Source organism: Gymnoscopelus microlampas (genome assembly GCF_963454915.1).
Source record: "Gymnoscopelus microlampas genome assembly, chromosome: 19".
Taxonomy (NCBI): domain Eukaryota; kingdom Metazoa; phylum Chordata; class Actinopteri; order Myctophiformes; family Myctophidae; genus Gymnoscopelus; species Gymnoscopelus microlampas.
In genome coordinates this window covers 47,582,067-47,592,860 of record NC_139956.1, presented here as the reverse complement: position 1 = coordinate 47,592,860, position 10,794 = coordinate 47,582,067, and the positions used below count along the sequence as shown (strand labels likewise).

At 43.0% G+C, this 10,794-nt stretch overlaps 1 protein-coding gene across 1 annotated transcript in view; it reads left to right on the top strand.

The window, feature by feature from the left end:
• Positions 1-1,899: 1,899 nt before the first annotated feature.
• Positions 1,900-10,794, top strand: part of LOC311035133 (transient receptor potential cation channel subfamily M member 5-like) — a gene marked incomplete at its 5' end in the record, with an annotated part of 112,279 nt that continues 103,384 nt past the window's right edge. The window contains 5 exons of the mRNA XM_084043215.1: positions 1,900-1,903; positions 2,016-2,152; positions 3,935-4,115; positions 4,893-4,957; positions 7,015-7,206. Of these exons, the coding sequence (XP_083899341.1) occupies positions 1,900-1,903; positions 2,016-2,152; positions 3,935-4,115; positions 4,893-4,957; positions 7,015-7,206 (579 nt within the window). The remainder of the gene's footprint in view (positions 1,904-2,015; positions 2,153-3,934; positions 4,116-4,892; positions 4,958-7,014; positions 7,207-10,794) is intronic.

The window sequence follows — 10,794 nt, the reverse complement described above, 5'->3', positions numbered from 1 at the left end:
ATGTCATTGAATAATCCATATATGTCGCACGCACGCACGCACGCACGCACGCACGTACACACACACACACACACACACACACACACACACACACACACACACACACACACACACACACACACACACACACACACACACACACACACACACACACACACTCACAGCTACGACCTTCATCTATATTTGAACTCCTTGCTCAAAGATAGTTATACATACATATAGAAAAAAATCACACCCAGTGTGAAGTGGGCGGTGTGTGGTCATCACAACATGACTCACTTTAAAAAAAAAGGATAAATGACTTTTTTCATCCATCCATACTGCTATTCATAGGGCTGCACATGTGTCATGTGTTTCGCTAGCCAATCAGAGTCCTGAATTTGCAAAGTCAGCCAATCACATTACAGTTAGTGGTGATGACCCTAGCTGTAATGTGATTGGCTGACTTTGCAAAAGTATCGATTTGCATTAACAATGGAAGGGTTAGGTATACAAATCTTTTGGTCGGTGTCCAAAACTCACTTATAGGGGGCGGCTACACCGCCCCAAAAATCACACCCAGTGTGAAGTGGGCGGTGTGGTCACAGTGGTCATCACAGTGATGGAAGTGATTCACTTAAAAAAAACACATAAGTGTTTTTTTTACTTTGCAAAAGTAAAAAAAACAAAAAAAAAAAAAAAAAACAAAAAAAAAAAAAAAAAAAAAAAAAAAACACATAAGTGTTTTTTTTAAGTCCATACTGCTATTCATAGGGCTGCACATGTGTCATGTGTTTCGCTAGCCAATCAGAGTCCTGAATTTGCAAAGTCAGCCAATCACATTACAGTTAGTGGTGATGACACTAGCTGTAATGTGATTGGCTGACTTTGCAAAAGTATCGATTTGCATTAACAATGGAAGGGTTAGGGGGTATACAAATCTTTTGGTCGGTGTCCAAAACTCACTTATAGGGGGCGGCTACACCGCCCCAAAAATCACACCCAGTGTGAAGTGGGCGGTGTGGTCACAGTGGTCATCACAGTGATGGAAGTGATTCACTTAAAAAAAACACATAAGTGTTTTTTTCAAAAAAAAAATCACACCCTGTGTGAAGAGAGTGGTGCCTTTGATGAGCCCCGTATTGATGTTGTCATCAATGTTTGTAAAAAAAACACATAAGTGTTTTTTTTAAGTCCATACTGCTATTCATAGGGCTGCACATGTGTCATGTGTTTCGCTAGCCAATCACAGTCCTGAATTTGCAAAGTCAGCCAATCACATTACAGTTAATGGTGATGACACTAGCTGTAATGTGATTGGCTGACTTTGCAAAAGTATAGATTTGCATTAACAATGGAAGGGTTAGGGGTGTAGACTGCGTTGTAGACTATTGGCCAATCACGGTGCAGGATTGGTCAGTGTCCAAAACTCACTTATAGGGGGCGGTTACACCGCCCCAAAAAATCACACCCTGTGTGAAGAGAGTGGTGCCTTTGATGAGCCCCGTATTGATGTTGTCATCAATGTTTGTTTGTGGACATACATACATACGGACGGACACATGGACAAAGTCAGATATAGGAGTGGTTGGCACCACTCAAAAATATGTACAAAGTATTTGGAGGCAAGTCTATGACATCAGTACAATGACATCATCAGTACTATGATGTCAGGACACTGTGCTTTGTCAATGTATTATGTATACTGTATTATATGTACTGAATACTGTACAGCATCACCCAGGTTATTGTGTGGGTGGAATGGGAACAAAGGATTATGGGTCCAGTCCAGCCAAACAGCCAGACAGACAGACAGACAGACAGACAGACAGACAGACAGACAGACAGACAGACAGACAGACAGACAGCTGTACCCAGAGACACATAACTTCAACTTTAGAATAGATATTAATGGTAGAAATGAGTGAGTAAACCCGCCCCTCTTGATATGAAAGTTTAGAGTGTATGTAGGTTGATCATCATCACTGTCATGTGATTTGTCTCTTTGATCACCTAGTTCCTGCGTCTGTCATCAGACACTAAACCCTCCGTTGTCTACGAGATGATCTCAAGGAGGTTGGACCAAGATGGGTGGGGTGTCTACCCACCCTACTTGGTGGTGTCTGTGGTGGGAGGAGAAGGCAGTGCAGAGGTCAACACCTGGGTTCAGAAGGTCATCAGACAGGGACTGCTCAAAGCCTTGAATACAGGTGTGTGTGTGTGTGTGTGTGTGTGTGTGTGTGTGTGTGTGTGTGTGTGTGTGTGTGTGTGTGTGTGTGTGTGTGTGTGTGTGTGTGTGTGTGTGCGTGCGTGCGCGTGCATGCGTGCATGTGTGCGTGACAAACTTTGCGCTACACCAGGGGTTTTCAACTGATTCTGAACCAGGTACCACCACCCTGACTAAGAATCAACCTGGGAACCACTGTTGTGTTGGGTGGGGATATGATATGAGCTAAGATTATTGCTTTGCTAACACTTGCTATGCATCCCACTGTTTCTCAACCAATGGTCCACGGACTACTAGTGGTCCATGGCATAATTAGGTTGAGAACCACTGATCTATTCCCATCCCATGGTTACCCTTATTCTGTTCTCTTACTTTATCCAACCTTCCATTAAACTCATGTTAACGGATTTACTGATTTGTATCTTATGTATGAGTAAGCTGACACATGCGATTATATGGGCACATTTCCTAATAATGATTACTCAACCAGGCAATCTGGTACACTTCCCCTTCTTGAGATTCTAATTCCCTTTTCTGTGGAATTTCTTGACCTCAGACTTCCCAGTAACTGACAACATTGATGCACCATGTCGTTAATGCACTGTTCCGTGGAATAAAAATTCACATGCACATTACTAAATGCATGTTCAGGGTCCAGGGACCACGTGCAATACCTTCACGGACCACCAGTGGTCCACGGACCACCTGTTGAAAACCCCTGCGCTACACGACTCCTTGGGATCTGTTCCAAAACAACGCCCCCCCCCAACCCCAACACACTATCTTCTAATCTAATGACATAAATCAGAATGAAATGGTGAATACTAAATAATGTACTGTATTTCGTATCATAATCCAGTTGATACATGGAGTTATAATTGTCTGAAGAGGTCAGTAGAATGTTGATGATTTAATGATTGATACAGAATTCATCCTCATTCCTCGTCTGTTAAAGTTCTGTTTCAACTCTATATAAAATTCCACATTTGAACTGAGATCATCAGGACATTTATAACAATCAACTTTATCTGTCTGTCTGTCTGTCTGTCTGTCTGTCTACTCTCTCTCTCTCTTTCTTTCTACCACCAAAACACACTCACACTCTCCCTCTTTATCTCACTGACTGACATATTTCACAAAAACACATACGCTCGCACACACACACACATCCAGGAGGAGCCTGGATACTGACAGAAGGCTTTGATGAAGGGGTAGGGAGATGTGTAGGACAGGCGATGAGGGGCTACAACAGGTTCATTAGCCCTGTATTTGGCATCACTCGCTGGGGCTTTGACACAACAGACATCAGTTGGTCTCTCAGGTATTGACACACAAACACTGTTTACAAGTTGTGTTATCCTCCACCTAATAATCATCTTTATGAAATTATCATTCTTACAAACTCCACTATATTTACATTGTATCCTTAACTCTATTGTACAAGACTGTACTGTAAGAACTGATATTTAATGTATGTTCATTAATTTAGTTACTGTCCCTCTCTAATAATAATAAATACTGAGATCACACATACACAACGATGTCAATTGCTTTATCATTGTTTTTGAATGAATTTGAATTTGGTTTTCTAAGTTTTCTATGAATTTGGAAGTTACTTAGTATATATAGGACCCTTTTATGGACCCCCCCTCCCCCCATCTTAGACTCATCAGAAGCACCCAGATAACACACACTGCCAAATGTAATTCCTGTTTTCTTTCATCTCAGGGCGGACGTGTTAAGTACTGTGTTGAGAACACAACCGGTGACTCCTGTTGCCTGGCGAAGAACCATGGTCTCTTCCTGCTGGTGGATGATGGGAGAGAAGGTCACAGAGGAGGAGGGGAGAACTTCTGGGTCAACTTAGAGGAACACTTCTCTACACAACACCTCTCACAATGTGTCAGGGGTAAGAAATGATGGCCATAAAGGATTTTTATGTCATTAGAATTAAAATAACCATGGTATTGTTTACCATAACCAGATCAAAAGGTGACTAAAAACAAGGTGAAGTAAAACACGGAGCAATTTAATAATTTAACTGTTGTTGATTTGATGTTGAACTGCTACTGCTAAGAAAAACTAGGCGGCCACTACTGATTATTTTCCAAGTGATTATTCTATCAATTCCTTTTTTGGTTAATCAAATAATCAGTATTTTTTATTATAATGTATTAAACTGAATAGTTCAATTAGGTTTCTTCACTTGTTTCTTTTTTTTAAACAAGGTTAGTAAAAGCATCCTGGATGAATGAGGAATCACCAAAGTAATAGTTTGATGTGAAATATTATTTATATTTTCAGATTGTTTGTTGGACATGCTCCAAACAATTAATATGTCCATTGTTTTCTCTATTATTCATTAAATTGGTCTATAAAATAACAGAAATGATGGTTAAATATGTTTCCCAAATTCCAAATGTGAGCACATAATGTCTTTGTCCATTAAAGAAAGATACTAATTGTACTGTCATAGCAAACCGTGACATTTAAGAAGCTGTAATCAGAGAACTTTGAGGGTGTTTTAAAAAAAAATATTTTTGTATTTTGTATTTTATTTTTTGTATTGTGAAAACAATATAGTATCTTATGCTGCAATTCACACTGGAAGAAACATTGTGGTCCTATGTATTCAATTAATCATCAAGACATACAATGATTTAATCATATTCATATGTCCTTACAGACAGCAGCAGCATTACCATTCCTGTCCTCTGCATGCTCATATCAGGAGAGCCATCCATGCTGGAGGTACAATCAGTACTTAATGCAATATTCATTAATTCAATATCATTTACATTACAATGATTGTATACAATATAACTTGACTTTTATGAGCCCGGAGTATTGTAGGAGTATTACTTTCATTATAGCTGCTGTGGGCTAGACACGGCAAAAAAAAGAAGCTTCAAGAATGAGGTCTAGGGAGAAAAAAAGCACGCTTTTATATGTGAGCTTTTAAAAGCTCATTAAAACATTTAGAAGCTGATTTGCATCGAGATAACATTGAAAATAAAAGCGTATTAATATTTTTGCTTTTCTTGGTGTGAACGCGGCATTACTGCTGGCACATTTCCTAATAATGATGACTCAACCAGGCCACACTTCCACTTCTTTAGATTCCAGTTCCCTTTTCTGTGGAAGTTTCAGTTCTGCTGTCAACAACATTGACGTGTCATCTTAGGTCACCAGGTCATTGAGTGAACTGTTTCTCAACTAGTGGTCCATGAACCAGATCATTGAGTGAACTGTTTAGTGGACCACTGTTTAGTGGACCACTAGTTGTCCATGACGTGCACGTATGGTCCATGTGTGTCTCTTCTTGGCTATAATGGAGTCTCATGTCTCATGTCATTTTCTGTCTTGAACCTTGCCCTGGACATATTTTTCAAGTATGCCAGCATGAAAATATTACTGTCACAGAGATATGTAGTTACAAAAGGTCACATACATTTTGCTTTTACTGCGAGCTCTGTGAATTGTGCCTGACAACTCATCCAGAGCTTCACAAGGGACTGTGTTTCATTCATACAAATACAAAGTTACTGAGTTTCTCCAAAAAAAATAAATAATGAAAATAATGAAAATAAATGTAAAAGAACATCTTCACTTTCCTACATTACTGAATGCATGACCACCAGTTGAAAACCTCTGAGCTAGAGCCATGAGCTGCAGTATGTGATGGTGATCTCTTTACTTAAATTGTCTCAAACTAAATATATTAAGACCTTTATTGCTAGAAGGATGCATTCCAGATAATGTAAAGAGTGCTGTGTTCATCCAAAACAATAGCCTGTTCATTAATTGCAATGATACAGTAAAGTATAACGGTGGTTCTCAAACTTAAATTTCAAGGACTCCCAGTTTAATAAGCATTAGGCCACGACCCCCATTTGATACTATTTGCTATATCTGGGACTCCAATCTATACTATGAAATCTGAGTGTACGAATGGAACCAAATGGACCCGTAAGAGTCCATTTGGTTCCATTTGTACACTCTCAGAGTTGCAGTCATGTAACTCCTCAAGGACCCCTGGGGGTCCCCGGACCCCAGTTTGAGAACCACTGCAGTATAACATACTGCACATGGGCATGCGTGCACATGCAACAGCCACCCATGTGAATGGCAACGAGCCAACAACATGCACAATACTGCCAGCACAGCACATACAGTCACATTTCTTTGACATAAGACTTTCAGAGGTATTTTGACTCCAGTTGGTTGCCCAGCTCTGGTCCACGTTAGAGTTCTCCTCCTAACGCTATGGACCTCTCTCTCTCTCTCTCTCTCTCTCTCTCTCTCTTGCCTGGGAATCCAAGCAAATAGAAACGGCAGGCTTTCTAATACTGGAAAGTTAGCAGGCTTCGATAGAAGCCGTTGTTCTCACGTTAATACAAATCTAAGTAAAATAAATTGAAAGCATGTTTGAAAAAAATAAACCTGCCAAATGATGATGTCACTGGTAGACAGGTTTCTGAAGTGATACAGCCCTCCTCTGAGACACAGACGGAGTAGAACAAAATTGTATACCATCTTATCATGAGCATTAGTGAGGACCAATTATATGAAGATAGGTTGAAAATGGGTGAAGTCATCCTTTAAAGAATTGTATGTAAAGAAATAAGAGCCAGGCTGTGAAATTAGAATATATTATAAAATAAATTGTTTGTAAGCAAATCTGTCTGTCTGTCCCTCCGTCTCTCCCTCTCTCCCTCTCCTCTCTCTCTCTCTCTCTCTCTCTCTCTCTCTCTCTCTCTCTCTCTCTCTCTCTCTCTCTCTCTCTGTCTCTCTCATATCTTCATCAGAGGGTGAGTGTGTCTTTGAATAAATCCACACCCTGGTTGGTGCTGGCAGGTTCAGGAGGCGTGGCTGACCTCTTGAGTGACCTCTTGGAGAACCAATCACCTGCCTCTGCTGGTGACAATGTTGATAGAGTGACAGAAGTGATCAGGAAACACTTCCCCTCTGAAGCCCCGACAGATCAACTTGTTGAACAGGTAAGAGCAGTGATTGGTTCACATAGTACAGTGGGAAGAAGGGGTTTTCATAACCACCCCACCCGGAAATATATTTCTAATCAGTGTTTTCTGATTGGAAAACAATGTGCTGAAAATGATGAGGTATAATAAAATGTTGTCATAGTGTCCAGCTACCATTTTAATGCAAATTGGTGCCGCCGTAATCAAAAATCTATTTTCACTATATCTCAGCCAATTTTGAACTTGAACTGAACAAATAAGATATCCAGATCTATGTCTTGAGGGTAAAGGATCACAATGAAACTATGCTTAAGGGATAGTTCACCCCCAAAATGACTTGGGGTTGAGTCACGATTACTCACCCCAATGGAGACTTGAATTCATGGATATTTTTTTGTTTTTGTCGCATTCCTAAGCCAATCATTTGATGACCAGTGGACCGATAATTTTTGGGTGACCTATCCTTTTAAGGTAGGCTGACCATACGGCCTCTTTTACCCGGACATGTCCTCTTTTGGGGGGCTGTCCGGCCTGTCCGGGTGTGTTCTGTAATTTCCTTCAAATGTCCAGGGTTTGCTCGTATATCTGTGTAGCACAGTCACAGACCATTAAAGCATACGTATTTACAATGCTTGTTCAATAGTTCATTTGGAAACACACTCTGAGAGGCGGAGTCCACCCAGAACCCCAGAACGTGTATTATTTCAGCACTCAACTCATGCCGTGCGCTTACTGCGCTCCCTCGCTCACATTAAAGCTACTAGAAGCTCGCCCCCGCTACGCGGGGGCTCGCGTCTAGCCCGCGGCCACGCCCACGTTGCGCCCGCGGCCACTTGGCAACTCATATAAGTGGCGTAGCGTCATGAGGGTCAGTGGGGCCGTGGCTCGGTCAGTGAAGACCCTGTAGTGCGGATGATATGTGGCATAGAGGGGCAGATTGTAAATCCCCAGAGGAAACATCCGTGGGCTACCATTGGTTCAGCGATGTGTGCGGTCGCCCTGCGGCCCCTCCTCCTCCACCAATGTGCAGTATTGAGAGCCCTGACGTCACAACAATTGGAGCGATGGGCACTGCACTGTGGTTGGTTAGGGTACACCTAGGGCCCAGGTAGAACCCAGTTAAAGCCTGCATGGGCAAACCCAGTTAGGACCCGCCTTGGTCCCACATAAACATGGCTAGTTGGGGCCCACCTAAGGGCCAGGTAGAAGCTACTTATAGCCTGCATGGGCATCGCAGTTGGGACTGAAGTGGATGCCGCTGACATTGCTGACATGGGGTCCATATGGTTTAGCCCACCTTGAAACCATATGGGAACTACGCTGGCATGCTGGCTGTAATGCAAACGCTGCATCATACCTGCAGTGTGTAGTTTGATGTTGTGTGTGTAGCAGATATACCTGCAGTGTGTAGATCAATGTCCATATGAAAGTCAATGCCCAGCAGTGTTTTTTTTCCCCAGCAGAGTTTCTAGTGTCTCTGTGTCTCTCTGGAAGAGGTTGCACATGAACTCTGCAGCCGCACTGAGGCGCTCCAACACAAACACTCTGACATTAAGCTGCTTCACACAACAAACATCAGCACCACGCTGCTGTTTGTCCAAAAGACACAATATCTCCTCTCCCACCGACGTCATGTGTTCATTTATCGACAGCCGTACAGACTCCTTTTGACACATTTTACCTCGTTTATCCAGCTCTCACTGACTCTCCACATCGGGCTGTTATTTTGCTGCGATCAAGTCAACGATGTGAGAGATTAGCTATCACAGACGGACGGACAGGGGGTGAAACATAGTCTTGCGCCATGCCTTTCGGCCTGGCGGAGACAATAAAAAAACGAAAGTAAAGGAAATGGCCATTTCTGCAACAGAAGTAGTCAACAAACTATACTATGAAAACATGGGCCACATTGGCAAAGAATGTAAGAAAGAGGCAATCATGTAGAAAATAGCCGATCTACAAGCTTACAAAGCCTCTCAACGTGAGGCGTTGCGAGCTTGTAGATCGGCTATTTTCACAATATTTACTTGTGGAACGGAGTCAAACAGAATGGGGGGGTCCCAGATCAAGTACGTGTATTGGGGGGGGGGGGGGGGGGGGGGCGGCGGCGTGAAAGGGTTGATAAGCACTGCTCTAATCGGAGCGAAATTATCTGAAATTACTACATGACCATAATGCAGCCTAACGGTTACATGGCGGCTTTCCGACATGTCGCCTTTCGGACGTTAACGAACCCTATACCTAAACCTCACCCTAACCCTAACCGCACGCGGAAGCCACTAGTCGGAGTGGCGAGATGTTGGCGTGGAAGACGGTTACCCAGCCTAACATGCGTTGCACGGGGCGGTCCTGCCAAATTACGTTAGTTACTGTAGTTGCTGTGGAGCTACATAGTTCTCCAGAAGACACACACAAACATACACCATCTGCAATGGATGAACTGAGCAGCAATATTGACATTCACCACACGAACGTGCATTGTTGACAAAGTGATTGCACAGCCGCTGCAGGCATGACAACCACGTTAGCGTTAGCGACATGGCAGCTATCACAGCGCCCTGTCCGTCGTGCTGCAACTGCCTGTGATGGCTACAGCAGTAACAGCAAGCTGTCTGGGTACAAACAGACATGTCCGTTCGCGACGGAACGAACGGCCGGAAGTCCCATCCACTCCCATGTTAAAAAAAAAACGGAAAGACGGACGCGTTTCGTTTCCGTTTTTTTTTTTACATGGGAGTGGATGGGACTTCCGGCCGTTCGTTCCGTCGTGAACGGAGATGTCTGTTTGTACCCTAAGCGATGCCATTGTCTGGAGACTGCTCTTAGCGTGACACGACCAATGAGAGTGAGCGCTGTAGTTGTTGCTAAGATACGGTGGCGTCTCTGCCCCATAGCTTGTAGATCTCTCACACATGATTGGCGTAGGCTGCGTTGCCAGGTCTGACTTTGTGTCTAAGCAATGGTCGGCTTATTTTTGCGCGCCTTTGGGCTCGTTTGCATTGTGCGCACGGCAGCGCTTGTTTAGCGTACGTCAGCGCGACGTGGCAACGGACGTGGCAACGTGAAGGGTGATTGGCTGGTGAAAAGAAACACCCGGACGTGAATTTTGTGTTGGCGAAGTGATTTGCATAAGTATTGGAGCATAATGCGTTTGATATTAATTGTACATCCTGCAAGTACAGTGATGGGATGCGAAGCAGCTGGTGTCACAGGCAGAATATTGAGGAATTTTGGGGGAAAATGTGGAGTTAGTTGGGCCATGTGTCTGCTTGGCAATTGAGCACATACACTCGTGTACACTCCATGACTGTGGCCGTCAATTATGCTAGCAAGATAAGGCTCGCAGCACTGAGACGAACTGCTTGAGCTCTCCGTGAGTGAATGAACATGCAGAAACGCAAATAAAGATTCAGACCTGCAAGCCCATATCAACACTGCAAAGCACAAGGAAGCTATGCAAGGCGAGAGCTCTTCTGCAGATTAAATTGACCAAATATTTTGTACGACCTGGCAAAGCAACAGTGGTGGAAAAAGTATTTACATTTTTTACTTAAGTAAAGGTATCAATACTGCAATGTAGACATACTCTGTTACAAGTAAAAGTCT